Source organism: Eleutherodactylus coqui, chromosome 5 (genome assembly GCF_035609145.1).
Source record: "Eleutherodactylus coqui strain aEleCoq1 chromosome 5, aEleCoq1.hap1, whole genome shotgun sequence".
Classification (NCBI taxonomy): Eukaryota; Metazoa; Chordata; class Amphibia; order Anura; family Eleutherodactylidae; genus Eleutherodactylus; species Eleutherodactylus coqui.
In genome coordinates, this window is record NC_089841.1 from 96,265,889 (window position 1) to 96,290,254 (window position 24,366).

A 24,366-nucleotide genomic window follows, 5' to 3' on the forward strand; every position below is an offset into this window, starting at 1 on the left:
TTTGGCATATACTTATGTGTCCAATGATGCACCTCTTCTTGGTTTGCATAGTGCATCACATGACCTGTGACATCATCAGCTCCTGGTCCAGTGACATTCTACATACAGGTCGCACATTAACATCTTCATCAGCACTTCTGCCCTCTTCAGCAATTCCAGCAACCTGATTGGTTGTTTGGGTTGTCAGATTCACAATTCCAGCAACCTGATTGGCGATTAGGGCAGAAGTGCTGATGAAGATGTTAATATGCATACAGGTCCCATGGGCTAGAGATGCAGATACTCCTAGCCCTGTATACATTACTCATGAGGTCCCATTCAGGGCGGCTGCTGGGACGGCATTGGCTGTGGTTGTCAAATGCTACTGCTGCAACCAAAACATTGTCCAGGAGGACGGAGCAGCCGGCACTTAGGAGGGGAGGTTTTTCTATATTACTACAATTTCACCACTACTGCCACCAATGTTCTTTTACATTATTCATAAAGCCCCTTGGACATAGCAGTCTAAGGCTCCAATTTTTAAAAGGGTTATTCCAAAATCTACAGATAACTTTATGAATGGTGTGGGTCTCACCACTGAGATCCACACCCACCCTGGGATTGGGGGTCCTGTCCCCCCCTCTGCTCATCACTATGGTGTCGCATCTTCCACCTGCAGTGAAGTCAGACTGAATGGAACGCCGGCTATGCATGCACGGCTGCCGTTCCATACATTTCAATGGGGCTGACAAATGGCAGAGTGCTTGTACTCTGCTTTTTCCAGCAAGCCAACTGAAAGTTAATGGCATGGGACCATGCGAATACCGCTCTATTCACTCTCCGCTTCACTGCGGGAGTAATTCTGTAGTAAGGAGGAAAGGGGACATGGGACCCCAGTTCTCAAGATCAGTAGTGGTCTAAGCGGTGAGACCATCACCATTATCCTCAAACTGTAAAGGGCCCATTTACACGGAAAGATGATCGCTCAAACGGCAGTTTGAGTGACAGTTTGGAGGGATTGCTTTGCATAAGCTCCTAAGTAGCTAATTGGCTACTTAAGAGTTTATTAGCATGTAAATAAAGGCGGATACTGTATGCAGAAGACAGCGGGAGCGCTGTCATCTGCATACAGCTGCTTTGTACTCACAGCTATCAGCTGGTATCCTGCTGAGCTGATATTTCCGAGAACAGCAGGAGCGCTGACAGCTGTTTTGTTCTCAGAGCTATCGGTGAGAGTTCCGAGCAGGATACCAGTTGAAAGAATACTATCAGCGGTATCCCGCTGAGAATTAAGAATCATCGCTGACTTTCAGCTTGCTAAAAGTTAGCGATGAATGAAAAGTGCACAATGGACGCGCGTTTAGACAATTATCGCTCAAAAGATGGCTTTTGATTGAATTTTGAGCGATAACAGTTGTGTCTAAATGGACCTTAACTTGAGAAGTAACGCAATAACCTTCTATGCCACAGTTCTTTTTCCCTATGAATCGCATTACAATGGCTTTTGTTGTGCAAGATTAGAGAACAATAGCTTTCTAATAGTTTAAGAAAACCCACATAAACATTATAAAACATGGAAGTGATAACCCCGTTCAGTTCCTAGGTTCAATCTCTGCAGCTATCATTTGAAGATGGATAACAGGATTATAAGATTTAGTCCTTGGGATGCATCTCAGACTATTCGGGGATGTGAAGAGATGCTGATCTTGTAATTAGCTCAAGAACTAGAGAGAGACTGAAGACAACTGCAGAAGAGAAGTAGAGGTGCTCAAGACACAGAGGAAGAGCAGCCCAACCCAACAACTTAGGCAGGACTGGTTGACCATCGAATGCATATGGGGTGGTGGGGTTCTGACTGTCCTCAAGAGCAGATGTTGGAGAAGGAAAGATTGGGCATGTTGTAAGAAGTATCCACACTGGAGATGTCTGGTAGCAGCTTATCCCCCTATTCCTGGCGAGTGTGTGTACCGGGAAGTCAGACGGATCAGCTGTCGGACACTCCGCTATATAAGGTGTGCGATCACATGGGGGGGAAAAAGGGAAATGAAACCTAGCAAAAAAAGAGAAAATGCTAAAGCAGCATTGGGTCTGAGCGCCCCAATACACCGAATGTAGTAGGTGGACACTCCTGAACCCCAGTAGTCATCTGCAAGGAGATTCAGTGCACATGGCGGAATCTGATGTGGATTTATTGCACATGCATTCTTAAGATTGGGAATTTGTACTGTAGATTGGTCATGAAGAAAGAAGAAAAAAAAATAGTGACGACGTTCCTTCTTGAAGCAAAACCTGTGCTAGTCCATCTCAACAGTGCTAGTAAGACAATCTCGCACTCATCATCAATACTCAGTTCAGGCATAAAAGATATTGCAACCGGGTAAAAGAAAAAGAAAAAAAGCCAGGAAAAAAAGTGGAAGGAGACATCCAAGACATTAAAATTAGTTGCATAACTTTACCAGGACTTAAAGGGGATGTTCAGATGTGGACGATTTTTAAACTTGGGTTCAACTGTGTTAAAACAAAAGCAACTGTACTCCCAGACTGACTCTTCCAGCACTCCTTCTGGTCTTTGGCTAGAGGTCAGGTGGTCGTTGTTCGTGAACAATCAGAAGTTGCTGCGGTCCCGTACTATTCTCCTGGCATTACCACTCAGATGCTGGCAGCTATGATGCCAGGAGAACGGCACGTGACTACTGCAGCGGTCAGGCAGTAGCCATTCATAAACAGGGAGGAGCGCAGCAGCTGCAGTACTAGTTGACGGGGGGGGGGGAACAAATAGGCGAGAACAGCTGCTTTTGTTTTAACACAGTTGTACCCATGTTTAAGAAAAATCACCCACACCCCCAGATACCCCTATAATTCTGCAGGTACATTTTGCTGTATGTCCTTCTGCTATGTCGGCAGAGCCCGATTTGTAGCTTGACATGCATTTTTCAACTATTTTCCTTTTTGAGGCCAGATTTACTAATGTCAGGTAAATAAAAGTTAGGTGCCAACTGCAGTTTCAGGTGCATTGGCTAGTGGGATTTGACCATCCTCAGTTTAGCCAATTTGTTTTAAATACACTGTCCCTTTAAGAGGAGCTCACTCTGCAACAAAACGGTCAAGGCAGTTAATGAATGTGTCCTATACCTTCCACTCATACTAGCTGTCAGTGTAAGGCGCAGCTGGCCCTCTAAGGGCCTGCTCTATGATTAAAGGAAGTTGGCTGGTCAGGAGGAAAGAACAAGACACAGGAACAGCACCGGGGGACTTGTACTTGTTACTTAATGACATTTGGTCTCCTTAGAGAACTTTACATGGGAATTAAGCCAAAAAAAGGAAACTAATGAATGTCTTTCCCAACAAGGAATGAGGTCATGAAGGTTAATCTGTGGACTAGTCGTAGTGCCCATGGCCTCGACTTCTGTGAACCATTTATAGGTAGGGACAAGTTATACAGAAGCCGGCTGTGCAGGCACATGTAGCCCATGACCTACTCAACACCCTCAAGGACAACCGCCCAGGGCCACTCCATTATTTGTGAGTAAAAACAGAAAAGAATGCCAGTAGGGGGAGCTTTGGAGAGAAGTGCTTTCTAGATGACATTGGAATGGATCTGATGCCATTCGTGCCACTCAATGTATGCCTTGCAAACTGACCCATAATACAGCTGGGTGCATGAGCCCTTAAAGAGACCATTGTGACAGTGGCTTTAGGAATGATGCAACGGGCAAAGAGCCATTTTGAACCCTGACATCCTCTTTTTTTCCCCTAAGAGTGAAGTAGTGGGTGCCAGTGTCTACCGAGACCCCTTAGATAACCACGGCAATGTACACTATCCTACCAAAAGTAACTTGATTCTTGCTCCGATGTCCAAAGTAGTATTTCTTTCCATATGTTAATACTCAGTGGGACCCTAATGACATTTGGATACTCACCATGGCATACTTTATACAAACATCCTACACACTTCAGCTGTTATTTCCCTACTATTATCTGTAAAAAAAAGGAGGGTCCCTACTACTATTACTGGGGGGGGGGGGGGGGGAGACCCACTACTATTCTCAGTAGTAGGGGCCCTCCTTTTTTTACTGAGAATAGTAGTGCCCCCCCTAGTAATAGTAGTATGGACCCTCCTTTTTTACTGAGAATAGTAGTCCCTACTACATTACTTGGGGGGGACACTACTATTTTCAGTACTTTATACAAACATCCTACACACTTCAGCTGTTATTTCCCTACTATTATCTGTAAAAAAAGGAGGGACCCTACTACTATTACTGGGGGGGGGGGGATCCACTACTATTCTCAGTAGAAGGGGCCCTCCTTTTTTACTGAGAATAGTAGTGGGTCTCCCCCCCCCCCTAGTAATAGTGGTAGGGACCCTCCTTTTTTACTATTACTGGGGGGGAGACCCACTACCATTCTCAGTAGAAGAGGAGGGTCCCTACTACTATTACTGGGGGGGGGGGGGCACAGTACTATTCTCAGTAGAAGAGGAGGGCCCCTACTACTATTACTGGGGTGGGGGGGGGGGGGGGGGGGAGACCCACTACTATTCTCAGTAGAAGAGGGGGGTCCCTACTACTATTACTGGGGTGGGGGGGGGAGGGGGGAGAGACCCACTACTATTCTCAGTAGAAGAGGAGGGTCCCTACTACTATTGCTAGGGTGGGGGGGGGGGGGGGGGAGACCCACTACTATTCTCAGTAGAAAAGGAGGGTCCCCACTACTATTACTGCGTGGGGGTGAGCTACTACTATTCTCAGTAGAAAAGGAGGGCCCCTACTACTATTACTGGGGGGGGGGGGGGGAGACACTACTATTCTCAGTAGAAGAGGAGGGTCCCTACTACTATTACTGGGGGGGACACACTACTATTTTCAGTAGAAAAGGAGGGCCCCTACTACTATTACTAGGGGGGGGGGGGGGGGGAGACCCACTACTATTCTCAATAGCAGGGGCCCTCCTTTTTTACTGAGAATAGTAGTGCCCCCCCCCCCCCCCCCAGTAATAGTAGTATGGACCCTCCTTTTTTACTGAGAATAGTAGTCCCTACTACATTACTTGGGGGGGACACTACTATTTTCAGTACAAAAGGAGGGACCCTACTATTACTGGGGGGGGGGGGAGGAGGGGAACACTACTATTGTCAGTAGAAAAGGAGGGTCCCTACTACTATTACTGGGGGGGGGGCACACTACTATGCTCAGTAGAACAGGAGGGTCCCTACTATTACTGGGGCGGGGTCACACTACTATGCTCAGTAGAACAGGAGGATCCCTACTAATATTACTGGGGGGACCCACTACTATTCTCAGTAGAAAAGGTGGGACCCTATTAATATTACTAGGGGGGGGGGGGGAGACCCACTACTATTCTCAATAGTAGGGGCCCTCCTTTTTTACTGAGAATAGTAGTGCCCCCCCCCCCCCCCCCAGTAATAGTATTATGGACCCTCCTTTTTTACTGAGAATAGTAGTCCCTACTACATTACTTGGGGGGGACACTACTATTTTCAGTACAAAAGGAGGGACCCCACTATTACTGGGGGGGGGGAGGGGAACACTACTATTGTCAGTAGAAAAGGAGGGTCCCTACTACTATTACTGGGGGGGGGCACACTACTATGCTCAGTAGAACAGGAGGGTCCCTACTATTACTGGGGCGGGGTCACACTACTATGCTCAGTAGAACAGGAGGATCCCTACTAATATTACTGGGGGGGACCCACTACTATTCTCAGTAGAAAAGGTGGGACCCTACTACTATTATTGGAGGGGGGGGCAATACTGTCATCAGTAGAAAAGGAGGGACCCTACTATTATTACTCTGTGTGTGGACCTAATTGCTATTACCACTATGGAGGGATAGTGATGGAGTCTACTTCTGTTGCTACTGGGACAAGATGCAGAGAGAACCGGAGGGGATACAGGGGGAAGATACTCAGCTGCTACTACTGGGGTGGGGGGGAACAATCTCTGCTATTAGATGGCGTAAAGGGATGCATTCCTATGACGTGTGCCGCACAGAACACACATCCTCGTTGCACACTATATGGAATATTCAATAAAGGTCCGACAGGAAGGAGAGCTCTACGTGCATTCTTCTTACCTGCTTCGATCTGATACAAGCAATGGTGGGGAGGTCTACAATACCGGTGGATACCAGCTCAGCCTCGTACTGTCTGCGGACCAGGTCACTTTCACATGGGACAACTAGCGGCTGCATTCACACTTTCGAACAATTATACAGCCATTCCACGTAAACATAGCAGCAACAGAGTAACGAACGATAACCCGCTCAGCAGTCGTTTAGTTTCAGCTCATCTAAAGAATAGTCGCTGCCTGATCAAAGTCAAAGATCAAGTAGTCTGGTATAAAGTTGCAGTCATTCATTTTTGAGCGACTTGTGAAGGAAGTTGTACGGATATCCATCTAGGAACGCTCTGCCAACAGCTAATGAACAAGAAGCACTCCGTGTGATCGCTTGCAGACAACGGGCCTTCATACACTTCAGACTTCTCAGAGCGACTATTCCAAAGATAGTTGTATGAAGGTACCCCAAGATGTGTCCCGGCCTGATATACAGTATATATAATCCATTCATTGCAACTTATGGCCTAAAGTTTACATAGAAGCGGACTGCTTGCCATTCCAAGCCTCAGTAGACTATTCATACAGACCAGCAATTAGAAGCCATGCTGTAATTAGACAACTGAAGGTTATATCCTGTATGAAGGAGACATCTACACATGATTACGCTGAAGCCTTTGTATGCATGCTTGGACAGGCATCCCTAGGTGTACATTAATTCTACATGCAGTATTCTTTGTATGGGGATATAATAGAATGCTGCATACAATGAGGTCCCCTGATAGAATTAGCAGGTCTGTACGAAGATAGCATTAGTGCATCAGGAATTGCCACAAGCTTCTTCTACTGGATATATTCTAATTGTGCGTTCTTGAGAATACGTCAAGTCATGGGTTAAGAAGCAATGGCGTAAGCCACTTGATGCTTAAAGGGCCACTCCTGTGAAAACACATTTTGCACCCCTTATTCCCTTCACCTCACTCTGGAGGTCCCCTATATATTGCTGTCACTTCTATGCAGTGCAGCCTCCTATCTGATGTATATCAGGACCCATTTTGATGCAGATTTATCCCTGCTTCGTCTTTCACCATTCTTTTCTATCAATCCCATGATACAGCAACACAACATGACATGAGTAGCTAGAGACAATGCCATCTCTGCCTGCTGGGAGGACAGTGTAAGTATCATTATCTTCTATATTCACTTAAATAAACTACAGACCATAAGTATACAGTCAGCAGGATGAGCTGTGATCTCCTTTATTACAACTGTGTGCTGGGAGCCTCTAATCATCGACCGTAACTAAGATAGGAGTTTGTGTACTCCCTCTTAAAGAGTTTTATGGTAGAGTCCATCACACAGCCATTATGCTGACTAACAAATTGACTTTTTGAGAGGAACATAAGGCCTCCTTGACACGTGCGACACAGCATTGCCGCGAGAAAAATCGCAGAGATATCGTATCGCTGGTCTGTGCAATATCGCTGCATGTTCTCGCTGCAATACTGCAATTTTGTAGCACTACAAAGTCGCATGTGGTGCTACAAAGTCACGCGACTTTGTAGCACAACATGCGAGGATTTTCAGGGGAAGGGGTGGGGGGGGCTTAAAATATAAGCCTTAGGCCGCCTGCACACGAGCGGGTCGGATCCGGCAGCGAGAATTCTCGCCGCGGGACCCAACCTGAGAGCCTGCAGGGACGAGCGCATACTCACCCGCGCCTGGCGGCCCCAGCTCTTTCATGTGCCGGCTGCCACGCAGCCGGCGCATGCGCCGACCGGAGCCGGCGGTCGGGTGAGTGCGTGCCCCGCACAAAAATAGGACATGCCGCGGTTTGTTTGCCGCGCGAGATTTCGCGCGGCCAAACTGCGGCCGTCTACATAGGAGTGCGTATTGTAATGCACTCCTATGCAAACTTTCAGTGGCGGAAATCCCGCGGGAGATCCCGCCGCGGGATGTCCGCCCGTGTGCAGGCGGCCAATGGGTGCGTTTTTTCACACAGTACATCCGCAGTGCAGCTGCGGATGGAGTCACTGGTTGCTATGACTACAGGAAGTAGGCATGGTAGGAGGCTTCCAACACACAACAGAGCTTCACAGGCAAATTTGTAGAGGGAGATAGGTAGGATTTCTTGCCAATGCAGGATGTAAGAACGCAAAATCTGTAGTAACTGAAATAAAGTCACGCTGGAGAAGCGCCTGAAAAAAGTTACATGGATCAACCATGCCCACAAAGACATCTGCTCACCGGGTGAAAGCATGTTGCCAGAATAATTTAACGGTGCTCGCACAAGCAAGAGGGACAAAACGGAGTCTGGGTGTTGGTTTTTAAGCTGTTTTCCAAGGAATGGGCAGTTCTCTAGGGGTTGGGTTTACAATAAGGGGTGTCTGCTGTTTTTTTCTGCGCGTTTTTTTCCGCAACACATCCGCGTATATCCGCGCGTGATTTTTCACGCATCCGCACCTATCCGCAAGCACATTTAGGTACCATACGCGTGTGAAAATCCGCTAGCGGAATCCGGAACGCTCGTGTGCAGGCGGCCATACCCTGAAAATAAGCCTAACTGCAGGAAAAAAAAAAAAGTTAATAAAAATGAACTATACTTCACCTAGAAGCTCTGTCCAGGGCTCCGCGGCAGCTTCTTCCTAGTCCCCGACACTGGTCGTCTTCATCTCTTCTAAGCGGGGACTGACAAACCCTCGCCTCCTATGATTGGCTGACACTTCGCCAATGAGAGCCAGCGCTTGATGAATGCTTGTGATTGGTTCATCAAGTGCTGGCTGGGACTGGCTAAGCGTCAGCCAATCAGAGGCAGCGCTTCCAGGAGGCGGGGATTTTTCAATCCCCAGCCAGAAGACTTGAAGGAGAATATGGGGATAAGATGTGGCCGGGCTGACAGCGCTTCTAGGGTGATGTATACTGTTCTTTTTATTTTTTCCTGCAGTTAGGGCTTAGATTTAGGCCGCCTGCACACGGGCGGAAATCCGGCCGCGGGATTTCCGCCACTGAAAGTTTGCATAGGAGTGCATTACAATACGCACTCCTATGCAGACGGCCGCGGTTTGGCCGCGCGAAATGTCGCGCGGCAAACAAACCGCGGCATGTCCTATTTTTGTGCGGGGCACGCACTCACCCGACCGCCGGCTCCGGGCTGCGCGGCAGCCGGCACATGAAAGAGCCGGGGCCACCAGGCGCGGGTGAGTACTCGCTCGTCCCTGCAGTCTCTCGGGTCGGGTCCCGCGGCGAGAATTCTCGCTGCCGGATCCGACCCGCTCGTGTGCAGGCGGCCTTAGGCCTCATGTCCACGGGGAAAATCAGGCCCGCTACGGATTCTACATGGAGAATCTGCAGCGGGTCCCTCCTGCCCTGCGGACATGAGCGCTGAAAATAGGAATTTAAAAGAATTTACCCATCCGGAGCGGGTGGGGAAAGTCTTCTCTTCCTCACGGCCGGATCTTCTTTTTCGGCCGGCGGATGAACTCGTCACGCCGGCGGCACGTCGCCGACGTGCCGCGCCGGGCACATCCGCCGAGCCGAAGCAAGAAAGATCCGTCCGTGAGGAAGAGAAGACCTTCCCCACCCGCTCCGGATGGGTAAATTCTTTTAAATTCCTATTTTAGGTCTCCCGCGGATCCGGGCGGCTTCCATAGGCTTCAATAGAAGCCCGCGGGAGCCGTCCCCGCGGGAGACCCGCACGAAAATGGAGCATGGTCCAGATTTTTTCATGCTCCATTTTTTAAAAAATCCTTTTTATTGACCATCCGCGGGTATTTATCTACCCGCGGGTGGTCAATGCATCCCTATGGGGTGCGGATCCGCGGGCAGGAGAAGAGTTAAAATCTGCTGCGGATTTTAATTCTTCTTTTGCCCGTGGACATGAGGCCTAAGGCTTTGACAGTAGGATTTCCTACTGTCAAAGTTGCATCACACTGCACAAAAATTGTGTTTTCGTGCGATGCAACAGAAAGGAAGGCTCCATAGGGAAACATGGGCTACAAAACATCACGCGTCGCAGGCATATCACAGCACTCGCAAGGTTTTTATGTCGTGATGTCACACACTCCAAAACATCGCACGTGTGAATTAACCCATAGAAAAACATGGGCTTCCCATACATGCGATATGTAGCATAGTGACAGAAATCTCATGACTTTGTTACCCATGTGAAAACCTAAGGCCCCCTGTCCACGGCAGTATATTCGCCTTTACCGCCGGCGAATCACGCCGGCCGACGCTTCCCATAGCATTGCTATGGAAAGCGCCGGCAACTGTCCACGAGCGGAGAATCATTGCGATTCTCCGCTCGCGGTGGGCAATTCGCAGCATGTTGCAAATTGCCCCGATTCTCAGCGGTCAGCCTATCTATTAGATAGGTCTGACCGGCGCAGATTCGGCATCGGTTCCTGCTCCCGGGCGGCGGCTCCCGCGGTGGAGCTTCGCCGCGGGATAGCCGGCTTAAAGCCAAGAAATTCTCAGGTGGTCAGAACTGAGACCCACCCAAGGAGGGGACCGACTCTAGGAAGTTTCAGATAGAAAGCTGCTTATATATACCGGGGGACTAATTACATAATGAAGAGAGAAAAAAAAAGTTTAGGCAGCATGGACCTTTAAACATAGCAAATACACAAAGAAAAAAAAATAAAATGACGACATCCATAACAGAGAAACGTCGTTGCATGCAGTGATCAGCGTCACGCCTTATCCCACGGGACAATAGAATATGACTCAACAAGAAACTATGGGATCAATTTTGTCATGAGCTTCCTCAGTGCCAGCGGAAGGGAGATTAGAGGACAAGATAGATACTAACTAGTCCTAAAGACAAACAGAAACCCCTCTTTTCACGGATGAGCTGGTACAATACTCCATGAAATTACTAGAAGTCAGTTTAATGTCTTTGTTGGCCCAACATTTCAGCTGTATTTACACGTACAGATCTGCAATCATGACTATTTGTCATTAGTGAAGACAACTTTCCGGTGTAAACTGCGCAAGTTGTGAAAATAGGTCAGCACTCTAGTTGTTTCACATAAACAGGCGCCCGTTGACATTTCCTGCATTGCTAGTATTGCCATAGGGGTTCGCGATCTGCCGGCACAGTAGTTGTGTGATAGGGGTAACATTTCGTGTGTCCGACCACAGACCTCTTCCTCTGTACAACATATCCTTGAGCTATCAGGGCAGTAGACAATCCTCCACACAACTAACCTTACCCTGTGGTTACTACATTGGCATTGTAGGACTACTTCTGTAAGCACATAGCCAGTCTACATTGCGGTCTCCGTCTTGCTATGTTATTGAATACACTCCTGCTCACACAATGTGCTGATGCAATTGTCCCGTTGCCCCAGGCCATGAGAGTTCTAGAAAATGGCATCAATTTGCACCCGCGACACTTCGGTGACCGCACCGCCAACAATAACATGATGCAATGTGGGACAGATCTTGACGGGATGGGAACATGGGTCCTTGATCTGGGTTTGCAAGGGTTCCGATTACATCCGATTCGCCACGGATTTTACCCCCTCAGGTGAAATCTGCAGCACAAGTTTATACCCTGCGGCTCTAAAGTCTGCAGGTCAATTTACACCGCAGATTTTTTTCGGGTGTTTCAATGACATTTCTTGAAATCACATCCACTTGGCCTGGACTGTAATATGTTGTGCATATTCTGCAACATAAAATATACAATGTATCCACCACGTGTGATCGTGGCCTTAAAGGGGTTGCCCCACTCCTACTGAGCGGTTTTACTGCAGAAGCAGACAGCTTCCAACATTGCACAGAAGCCCAGGTCAGCACTCCATTCATTTTAATAGGACTCAGCTTGCAGTACCAACCTGGGCCACTACACAATGGATGGAGCTGTCTGCTTCCCGTAGCAAAACAGTTCAATACACAAAAGAGACCCACCCAGGGAATCAGCTGATCCCCGGTTGTCCTAGATGGTTTTCTTTACTTGTGTATGTACATCTCGCATGCCTTCTTGATTCATGTGCACGTTTTTAAGGCCATATTGCATCCACATTCACTAAGCTTTTCAGGCGTGAAAAAAAAAAGTAAGAAGGCCCGATTCAGGTGACTTTTTCCCACTGTCTACTGGCGATGTACATAACAAAAAAAAAAAAAGCAGCAATGACACATGAAACTGCATTTTTGCTGCATTTTTACGTGAGTCCATAGCTTTAATGGGCGATTATGGTTAATAAATGCAGATAAAAATAGGATATGCTGCTTTTTTGGGGGGGGGGGGGGGTAGGTTCTTTTTTTCTTTGCAAGAATATGCTCATCCGAATACACAGATGAAAATCAATTGTGTTGTATGCCGTCGGTATTACATCCATAAAAGCCCCGAACAGAAAATATGCCCATGTGAATGAGCCCTAATCTGAAAAGTGTGAATTCCCCACTGTAATTAACCAGTGAACTGCTGTGGATCCTGAACAAGTGCCATACTTCATGGGCGCCGCTGCTCATTTTCTGCCCAGGGTGGTCATCCATGATTTCGGCCACACCTGGGGTATAGATTATAAGCAGAGTATATAAATATAAAACTTCAGGGTTTTCTACCATTTACTCATCTCTACAACCAATTGAAAAGTTTTACTATTTTTCGGCAGGACATTACAAGCGTGTGATCCTTGTGGAGGAAAGTCAAGCAGCAAGGTGTTGGCGTACAACAAATCCTGGCATGGAGGACGGCAGCAACCGAGTGCCATCTGCTCTTCCTCTGGGGGCACGGATTATTCAGGAAACATTCGTGTCTCATGACTGCAGGAACGGATGTCAACGATGTCGTCGCAGTAGAGACCCTCCAGATGTCACTTTACTGCAAGTGCTACTTGCAATGACGCCAGCACTCCAAGACAATGAGACTTGTCAAAGGATATCTTGTGGATGTTGCAGGTAGAAACAGCGTTACATTCCTGGAGTTCTTGTACGACAATTGCTTTTCTGAAGGGGGCTCCAAGTGGGGAGAAGTATTTGATCCATGCATTTCCTGTAACCGTATCCCACCAATGTCAGAAAGTCAATAAATCGGAGCTGGAGGCTTTGCCAGGGTACATAGTTCAATGGTGACATCAGACATGTTACACAGGGTGAAGCTATTGTTTCAGCCTTCTCCTATTTGCCAATTCATAGAACTGAAGTCTGGAAAAGGTTAACTGGCACCTGACTCTTCCAGACGGCATTAGGGTTGGGGAACGTGAGGCACCACCACTTTGCTCTGAGGCCCCCAGCCAATATGACAACCCACGAGAAGGTGCAGTCGATGACAAAGGGAGCCCCATCATGGAGTCCAAAAATGGCCAACACGGGACGAGCACTGCAGACTGAAAGTGCAGCTACTCTTTAACCGTCAAGGATTAAATTGCAGATTTCTGCCATGTTTTTTCTTTGAACTCGGTCTTCTTTCAACTTGGACTTTCCATGGGAACATAGTCCTACTGTAAAACACTGCAGAGGAAGCAGTTCACAATGCTGCCGGAAGGAGAGAAAAGTCATCGGAGTGGGGCCTGCCGTAATCCCCTTCCAGACCGGTGGAGACCTGTCAATCCAGCCACACCAGGGGGGCTTCAGTCTTTCAGTAGACACCCCTGTGGGTGCCTGTCTGGATCTCACAGTCCTCGAGCCAGCTAGGAACAGGGTACACAACATTTCACCCACTTTGCTACTACTATAATATCCTTTGGATACTCCATGTGTAAAACTGTTGGGGAAAATCCGCGGTGCATCCGTTGCACATGGACAGGCCCATCTGAAACAGTGGTCTTTATCGGGAGTATGCCGCCATCTGTGTATCACTACTTTCCCAGGACTGTATGGAAATCTTGAGTATAAGAAGCCTAATGAGTACAAACGAGTAGAACCATGTAGTGATGGTCACTTTATGTAGTGCTGGTAGCCACCACATCCAGAAGCTCTGCATTCAGATCTATTGGACGGGGTTCACACATTCAGGTTGGGAGCAAAACTTGTACCAACTTTCCATCACAAAGTACAATATAAAAAAGTGATTGATGTCTTTATAAACCCCAGAAACTAAATGAAACTGCATTAACCTTTTACAGGCCAATGTTACTATCATTACTTTTCAATTTTTTTTTAGTGGCCTAAATTTGAACATATTTATAAAAAAAATAATAAAATAAAATTTGGCCTGTAAAAGGTTTAATTCCTTAACACATGAAACCGGCAGTAGATTTTTCTAACACACTAGACCCAGAGAATGTAGGACAATTAGTGATTCCTGCTCAAATAAGGCATATATGACCTATTACAAGCCGCACCGTAGTCTACCTCCCATGTAAGGGAATTGTATGATGCTCCACAAAAATGGCCATAAACGGTAATCAAAACTGGCGACGCTAATCAGCGCACAAACCCATCAGTAGAGCTTTCTTGTAGGTTCAATGCCTCTATTGCTGCTTGTCATATGACAGCCGGGACCGATCCCCGCAAGACAAATATTCTTTATACACCACACTGCTCATTAATTTCAATACACCCCCACAAGGAACGAACGTAATGTGTGTTTTACATAGAAATGAGTCCACCTGCTGTTTTATATAAATATCTGTGCTAACTACGGTTTTCGAAGAAACAGGATTACATACATATTCATCATTGCTCTCCGCGCTGGTCGAGGGTGCAAACAACATGCTCTGCCTGTTCATTACCTGGAGCAGTGTTCCCCAACTCCAGTCCTCAGGCACCCCAACAGGTCATGTTTTCCTCAGTGTTGCACAGGTGATGTACTTATTGTCGGTGCCTCAGACATTGTCACAGGTGTTCTTACTATAGATTATCCTAAAAACATGACCTGTTGGGGGTCCCTGAGGACTGGAGTTGGGAAGCACTGATCTAGAGGATCTCTAGGAGTGCATGTTCTGGCTGATCATCATTACTGGAGCACACTTCACAGAGCATACTCGGAGTGTGCTAACTGTGCTCCATCCAAAAGCAGGGTTGAAAGCAAATCATAAATCGCAGCTCCCAGTGCAATCGCTCTGATCCAATCTATCCTGCACAGCCAGTTGTGCAGCATTGAAATGGATGTAGCAGCAGAGATGGACCAATCAGAAGCCACTTCTCTGTCTGATGGTTAATTAGAGGCATTTACACTCCGATGATAGAGGCAACTAGGAGTTTTAAGTACACTCTTTGTCAAGACAATCCAGGCCCTAGAAGAAGGAGTTGTTTTGCTGCAAAACCCAACATACATTTACATCTCAGGCAGATATGCACACGACTAGTTCTGGCATGATTAGATGAATGGTCACCTGAGTGGTAAAAGTGGTGCCACCCCCCTTGGCTCTCGGAGGCTCCTTGTGTGTAGTGACCTCTTCTTCTGCTTGTAGAGCTTGTTGACCACTAGACACCTCTACGACGCAGAGAAGAGATCTCACCCCGTTACCAAAGTCTGAGAGGGGCGTATTTTTGGAATGGTTGTATAGACTAATTGTCTGCCCCCTGGGCCGTTCTGACCAGACTGTTAAGGGGTGTTGGGACCAGTGGATGCATGGGGGCACACAAGGTGACTGGGCTCAGGACGCCTTCTAAAGACCACCAGTAGAGAGGATTGTCAGACAAGCATCAATATCGCTGCTTCATTGTCTGCCATCCAGAGATAGGTGGCGCCATTGTTACAGTCCCGTGTCTGCCAGAACCATTTCCAGGCGGTTTGCTGAAGCGCTTATTTGCGTACTGCCTTTAACACCGTCTGTCGTCTTCATTTGCAGTGGTGTTGTGAACGCTGGAACTGGACTCCTACGGAGTGGAACCGGGTTGTCTTCAGCGACAAATCCGGGTTTAGTTTGGGGAGTGATGAGAGCTGTATTTATGTCTGGAAACCGAAGGGAGAGTTCCTGCCTTTACTATGGAACAGTACACTGCCCCCTGCTGGTGTGATGGTCTAGGGGGCATCACATATGACAGTCGGCCACCCCTAGTAGCAGTAAGAGGGACAATGACAGCTCAGCGATATGTTCAGGACATCCTGCAGCCACATGTGTTCCTCTCATGGCGGCTTCCAAGAGGCATTTCCCAGCAGGATAATACACAGCTGCACACACAAGGAGTCACAGGAATGTCCCCACAACATTGTCACACTTCTATGGCTGCCCGATCACCAGATTTATCACCAACAGAACATGTATTGGACCATCTGGGATGCCAACTTCAACAGCCTATGAGTTTGCACAATCTACAGGCTCAGTTACAGCAAATGTGGACTGATCAGCCACAGAACATCATATGGAAATTGTATGCCTCCATGCTGCCCGTATCACATCTTGTATCCAAGCTAGAGGCGGTACAACGGGGTACTAGAACCTCCATTCCCACCTGTATCACATCTTGTATCCAAGCTAGAGGCGGTACAACAGAGTACTAGAGCCTCCATTCCCACCTGTATCACATCTTGTATCCAAGCTAGAGGCGGTACAACAGGGTACTAGAGCCTGCATGCCCGCCCGTATCACATCTTGTATACAAGCTAGAGGTGGTACAACAGGGTACTACAGCCTCCATGCCTGCTGTATCACATCTTGTATCCAAGCTAGAGGCGGTACAACAGGGTACTAGAGCCTCCATGCCCCCGTATCACATCTTGTATACAAGCTAGAGGCGGTACAACAGGGTACTAGAGCCTCCATGCCCACCCGCATCACATCTTGCATACAAGCTAGAGGCGCTACAACGGGGTACTAGAACCTCCATTCCCACCTGTATCACATCTTGTATCCAAGCTAGAGGCGGTACAACAGGGTACTAGAGCCTCCCTACAAGGGGTCAGTTTTCTGCAATCATTTACCCTTTTGCTCATATTGTGATCACTTATATTAATGTAACAATCACACAGAGAAAGTTTCATTAATTGGATTCTGACAACCCCTAGGTGCTGGATATTGTTTTTGACAAGGAGTATTTTGTTGATTCACTGCAGATTTAACCTAACAAGTGGCCATTAACGTTCAGCTTGTGGCCATCAATGCACAAATAATTCAATATAACTAAATCTGCTTCAAACTTCTGGTCACATGACCTGCGATTTGGCAGTCGATGCTCGACTTGTTTATCATAGCATCTGCTGGATTATGAGTGTTCTGCACTCCAGCGGGTCACATGATTCACTCTATGAGGTCACGGATTACTCAGGGATTACTCTAAAACCCCATTTACACTTAAAGATAAATCGCTCAAAACGCACTCAAATCACAGTGTCAGTGACAGTTTTGAGCGATCATCTTGCATTCTTTATAGTAGCTACTATAGAATATGCAAGCGGAGTGGGACACAGCCACTAATAGAATACAGCTGTTTTGCATAAACAGCTGTATTCTTCTCCACTCTTACTGCCAGTGTCCCTGCTGTGAATTCACAGCAGGACACAGGCACAGAGAATCTTATCAGTGCAGCCGGCAGATAACAGCTGATCGCTCAGTTCTAGCAAGCCAGAATTCAGTGATCAGCGACTCATGCACAAAAACTGCACGATGTCCCTGCATTTAGACAGAACGAGAATCGCTCAAAACCTATCTAAAAAAGAAATTGTCTTTGTTGCTCACAATAACCAATCACAGCTCAACGTTCCTTTTTGTGAGAGCAAAATATGAAGTGGAAGCTGCGCTGTCCGCCATTACTGTGGGCAACAAAAAGTTTCGCCCACACAGGTTTCTAAATCGCGCCCGTCCAGTCACCGGACTCCGGTGCTCCCCTTGTATGATGTAAACTTGTGAAAACATAGAAAAGTGCGGTGAATTAGAACATGCTGCAATTTTTTTCCCCGCTGTGGAAATCCGCAGGATCATCACGCCTGTGAGCACGGAGCCGTTAGCTTCAATACAACCTAATAGCTGCATTATTCCGCGGCGGATTTCCGACGCGTAAGGCTCAGCACATTCCTGCTAATCGCGGGCATACGAAATGGGACTTTTTTTTTTTTTACAACACTGTGTTTCAGAGCAGATATGCATATGAAAACACTGCCGTATGCAACGCATTACGTACAAACGGTGTCTCATACGCAGTCCATACAGGTGCATTGGGCTCGCGCTGCGTATGACCGGAGAGAAGTAGAGGACGCTAAGATTTATCTCTCTTTTGTATCGATACGCAGTGTCCACGCGCCGGCGTGTAGGAAGAGTGAAAGTCCATTGTCTTACATTGACTCAATTCACCGCGTATTCTGCATCTGTGCCACGCACGCATGATACGCGGTGAAAACACAGTCGCCGACAGGAGCCCTTATGCCTCTCACAAAGGCGGTTTCTTTCCAGTGTTTAGTGAGCATTTTCAACACCCGCTAAAAAAAATTAAATTAAATTTAAAAAAAAAAAAAAATACGCTGCACTAAGCGGTTTCAATGGGGCCTCTCAGACGAACGTCTAACAAAAACACTGTGTTAATATGAACGCCATTCTTTTGAATGGAGTCACACACGAGCGATGTTTTCCCGCATGGCACCCAATCATAGCGATGGGTGAGGAGGTGCGTTAGAAAGCGCTAAAACGCATGAAAACAGACCAGACTGCGCTCGAAAAACCGCAGCATTAGAAACTATGCCTTTGAGCAAGCCCCATTGAAATCAATGGGATCATTGTGCCACGGTTAGCCTGGCGTTTGAAACGCTGCGCTAATTGTGGTAAAAAGCAGGGTGTGTGAGAGTAGCCTAAGGATAACTTCACATGGACGAGCGCGATATGGGGCTGTGAATTCTGTCCCCATATGGCGCTCCCCACCATGTGACGCCCCCGAGGATGCGAGGAGTTTTCATGCCAAAACAGCCTCATATGACTTCAGGGATGTAGCGATCCTCCGCAACAGCTGACACTACTCCGCCACGACTGTATGGCCGCTGATCTTTTGTGCTGCATAAATGATGGACGATCAGCTGATTGCTCATCATTCAGTTTAAATAGCGGCCGTTCAGTAGTGAACGGCCGCTGTATTAACTGAATGGAGAGGGACGGGGAAGCGAAATGAAGAAAAATCTCCTGCACTGTCCTGCCCCTCTGCTGGGCGCTCCATGAGCTTGACAACTCTGCTAACTCCCGTGTGACAGCACGGGAACGCGGACACAAAGGGACGAGGGTCGTGCATCGTTTGCCCAACATTCGTCCCGTGTAAATTGACTTTTAGGCTTCTGCGCTCACCAAATGTCTCTAGCGCATAAGACAGACTGCACCCCCTTAGTTGTGAGGGGTCTGGTAGGCACAGTCCTCTAATGAACCTGCTCGTAATTGCTGCGTATTTTGGTCCTTGCGTCTTTTTTTAGAATCTATGTAATTGTTTTTTCTCAAGTGTATTCACGAATGAAAAAAGAAATGTCCCACAAGACGCAGGGGAATAAAACAACCCCCCAGTTATAGTATTAAAATCGATAAATTGCAGGCCCAGGAATACATCCAAGAGAACTAAGGGACATGATAGCTAGACCGCTATTTCATATATTGAGGGACACAATTGAGACCGGGGTTGTACCATTGGATTGGCACATTGCCAACGTGGTTCCAATATACAAAGAGGGGTCTAAAAGTGAGCCTGGTAACTACAGGCCGGTAAGTCTCACTTTAGTAACTGGAAAAATATTTAAGGGGTTTCTGAGAGACGCCATCGAATACTACCTCAAGGAAAACAACAGCATAACTCCTCATCAGCATGGGTTCATGAAGGGTCGATCATGTCAGACCAATCTGATCAGCTTCTATGATGAAGTAAGCTCTAGGCTGGACCAGGAAGAATCCATTGATCTTGTATATCTGGACTTCTCTAAAGCATTTGACACCGTGCCACATAATAGGTTAATATATAAAATGAGGCAGCTCGGATTGGCTGAAAACGTGTGTATCTGGGTAAAGAATTGGCTCAATGATAGAAAGCAGAGGGTGGTAATAAACGGTTCATACTCTGATTGGGCCACCGTTGCTAGCGGGGTGCCACAGGGTTCAGTATTGGGCCCCATTCTGTTCAATATATTTATCAATGACCTGATAGAGGGGCTGCACAGTAAAATATCAATATTTGCAGATGACACACAATTATACAAGATAATCAATGCAACGGAGGACAATGTGCGGCTACAAACAGACCTGGATAAGCTGGGGGCTTGGGCAGAAAAATGGCAAATGAAGTTCAATGTTGATAAATGTAAGGTTATGCACATGGGCAGGAGAAATGGATGTCACCAATATACACTAAATGGGGTACTGCTAGGGAAAAGTGATATGGAGAAAGACCTGGGGGTATTAGTGGATTGTAGATTTACCTGGAGCAATCAATGCCAGTCAGCTGCTGCAAAAGCAAATAAAGTCTTGGGGTGCATTAAAAGAGGTATAGGGGCGAGAACATTATCCTTCCATTATATAAGGCACTTGTCAGGCCCCACATGGAATACTGTGTACAATTCTGGTCACCGGTGCTCAGGAGGGATGTTACAGTGCTGGAGGGGGTTCAAAGAAGAGCGACTAAACTAATACATGGAATGACGGGACTGGAATACCCAGAGAGGCTATCCAAATTGGGATTATTTACCCTGGAAAAAAGACGGCTAAGGGGCAACCAAATAACCACGTATAAATACATGAGGGGACAATACAGGGATCTCTCCCATGATCTGTTTATACACAGGATGGCGACGGTAACGAGAGGGCATCCGCTACGTCTAGAAGAAAGCAGGTTTTATCGCCAACACAGAAAAGGGTTCTTTACTGTAAGAGCAGTGAGACTGTGGAACTCTCTGCCTGAGGATGTGGTGATGGCAAAATCCATGGAGGAGTTTAAGAGGGAACTAGATGCCTTTTTAGAGCGCTAGGACATTACAGGATATAGACATTAGGTGACCAGCGGGGATGTTGATCCGAGTCTTTAAGTCAGGTAGGAACTCAAAAGTTGATCCAGGGATTATTCTGACTGCCATTATGGAGCCGGGAAGGAATTTTTTCCTCCAAAAGAGCTAAATTGGATTCTGCCACGGTTATTTTTTTGCCTTCCTCTGGATCAACAAGGAGTGGGTTACAACTTTTGTAAACTTAACCAGAGCCACCGCCGAATTGGTTGTCACTCTTCCTTGGTATAGAATACAATATGGCAACTGATTCTGTTATTGCAGGTCTCTACGGGGAGAACACTGAAGTGCCACCATCATGAGAAGCAGCACTGTAAGGAGCCTTTCACACAAGCAGACGTTATCAGTATTCCACTCAAATGTCCGTGCGGATGCGATCTGGAGCGGCCAGCAGGATTAGAGAGGCGGTCAGCTACCGTTAGCACTATGAGCTGAGCTGTGACCAGTGGAGTCCGGGATGGAAGGGTCATACTCACCTTCCCCGTCGTCCCCCCGGTGTGAGTACAGAGAGCCGCCTCTACAATGCATTAGGTGGTGCTGCTAAGTAGTCCGTCCGTCATAAAATTAGAACAGGCGGCCAACTTAGCGCGACGCTCAATACGCGGCAGTGGCAGCTTTCAGTGCTTGCAGCGGGGGAGGTAAGTATCACACTGGCATCCCCGGACTCAGCAGGCCACCTACGTTTGGACCCCAAGCTTAGCTCTAGAAGTCGGTCTGAGGGATTTTCATTCTGCATCCGTGCAAATTTGGGTGCGAAAGTTACGGCGAATCGCATTGTCGAAAGTTTACAAAATTCTGCCTGTGTGAAATGTCCCTAAACCAACAGCGGGCACGCCAGTGACCGACGGGCTCCTCTCACGAAGTGCCATCCAACCACCAGGGGCAGCACCGACACCAACAATCCCCTTTCTGCGGGTTACGGATGTGTAATGAAGGTGGCGCGGTCACATGTGCGGCTGTTCATCATTTCCACCATCAGTGACTTTCATGCAGATTTACAGCAGCCGCTCGCTCTTCCACCGCCGTCACCTCACACATCATTACCGGCTATGACAGCACTTGGGCGGCGATTACAACATTTGCGTACGTAGTGCGACAATCGCCGTCAATCGGAATACACCGAGCTGCACGCCCACGAGATGGGCACACAACGCTGGCATGACCAGTAGACACGTATGACCGCTCTCACATCCGAGTCGGGAGACGGATCAGAATTGCAACTGTTGCACAACTTTCACAGTCTTCCCTCTCGATACATTTCTTGTCCGACAGATGAGGATCTCAGGAAAACCGCTTGTACCCAAGACGGACGCCGGATGCTTCAAAGACCGTGCAGCCCCCGCGCAGCCTTACCGAACGCACATCACACCAATATGGCAGCCTGCTGCAGCTTTACACGGCAGCTCACTGGCATTGAGGCGCTCCACACTAATCCATGGGCCGCCCGCAGATTTCGCTACATTATTTATAGAGAGATAATTACTTTTTACCCCATTATGGCTACAATTTTGGCAAATGTAACAATTGGCGGACAACGGTGAAGTGACGATATGGCGACAGATCCCGGCATCGCCACACAAAAAAATAAATTCCCATAAGTGACTAAACGAATAATATCGGCGCGGGCGAAGCGGTGCCCGAAATATAGAGGACTGATCCCCTATACAATACGCTGTCACATATCACACACCCATGTACTAATCCAATATCACACGCAGGACGTGCCAGCCTCCGTGCCCGGCTCCTGTCACACACTCCCCGGGTGCAGGCAGCACAGGAGGCCGGACACAGGAAGCAGCGCAAATCAATGCTCACCCAGAAATTGTCCAGGAAATACGCCATGACCATCTTGTTAGTGGATCCCGGGGGTCACCGCTCCAGTGTGAGGTCTCCAATGTGGCCGCCGGCTCCCCGGCCCGATGTAGTAGTGTCCCTCCTCGGCTCTTCTCCAACCTACCGAGCCAGACGGAATCCCACAGCCGCCTCCTCCACCTGGAGCTCGGAGGGCGCATGCGTAGCCGGCAGAGGGTGGGAATCGGCGCAGCGCGCCCGCTAGCGGCCAAGTCCAGGAAAAGCGTGGAATTGCCAAATCCTTTTTTTTTTCTTTGAATAAACTTTATGGAACATGGGCGCAACGAACACAAATGTCTGCTGAGCTACGTGAGAGGCAGGAAGAGCGTCTACAGCACTGTAGCTCTCACGGCGTAGCGCGGGGCCCTCCTTTTTCTGGTCTGAGGGCCACATTCTCATATTGAACCACTTTCAAGGGTTTTTTTTTCCATCTGAGACATATATGGTATATCCTAAGTCAGTGATTTCCAAGCGGGGTACCGCGGCTCCCAGGCTGCATATCAGTCAGCCGACATTAAGGCCTAATTCCCACCGGCGGATTTCCGCATCGTTGACCCGCAGCTATTAGGTTCTATTGAACCTAATAGCGTAATCACACATCCTCACCCGCGGCATGTTCTATTTGCTGCAGGTGTACGCGCGGACGGCTTCCATTGCAGTCAATGGAAGCCGTCCATCACACTATCTACGCTTCCCCGCCAGCCGTGTCGTATGACGCGGCCGGCGCGTCATGCGCTCTGTTGCGCATGCGCGCCGAAGCGTCATGTGGGGCGGTGGATCCGGAGGTAAGTATGGGGTCTCGGGGGGGGGGGGGGGGGGCGCCGTGACGGGCTCCGCTGCGGAATTCCTGTTGCAGAGCCCGTCACGGCTGTGGGCACTAGGCCTAAATGTAGTCTGTAGCGGCCAGCACTCATTGAAAGCAGTGGGAGCTGCACCTGCAATTACAAGCGTAGCTGCCTGGGAAACCCTTCAGGCCCCCGCCGTGGGAGCCGACGCCGAATCTCCGCTGGTCAGCCCTATCTGATAGATTGGCTGGCCGCGGAGAATCGAGGCAATTCGCAGTATGCTGCAAATTGCCCGCCGCGAGCCGAGAATCGCAATGATTCTCCGCTCGTGGACAGGGGCCGGCACTTTCCATAGCAGTGCTATGGGAAGCGTCGGCAGGCGTGATTCACCGGAGGTAATCCGGATTACTGCCGGCGAAATCACTGTCGTGGACAGGGGACCTTAGGCCGCTTTCCCATAGCCGAGAGAATTGCGTGAGATTTGTAAGTTGCGAGACGCGCAAATCTCAAAGAAATATGAAGCCCATTTTTTCAATGGAGTAATATACATCAATGATGGGCTGCAGGGAAAAAACAAAAACAGCATGACCTATCTTTTTGCATTTCTCGGGAACACATCGTGCCCGCCAGCGCAGGAGTGCCCCAAGGCTGAGAAGGCTGGAAAACACTGCCCTAAGTATATACCATAATAATCAAAGTCCGACTTCCAGGACTCCCCCCTATTAGGAGAACGGGGGTCAGCTCCCCACCAATCAGCACTCCATCCAGCGGCCAATACAGGTGGTTCTCTCCATTGTAGATGATGGATGTCGAGGTAATGGCCTGG

General features: G+C 48.1%; 1 protein-coding gene across 1 annotated transcript in view; it reads right to left on the reverse strand.

The window, feature by feature from the left end:
- FCHO2 (FCH and mu domain containing endocytic adaptor 2) overlaps positions 1 to 22,913 on the reverse strand; it is a 127,560-nt gene extending 104,647 nt beyond the window's left edge. Inside the window, exon 1 of the mRNA XM_066602917.1 lies at positions 22,720 to 22,913. Coding sequence (XP_066459014.1) covers positions 22,720 to 22,752 — 33 coding nt within the window. The 5' untranslated portion in view covers positions 22,753 to 22,913. The remainder of the gene's footprint in view (positions 1 to 22,719) is intronic.
- Positions 22,914 to 24,366: the final 1,453 nt, after the last annotated feature.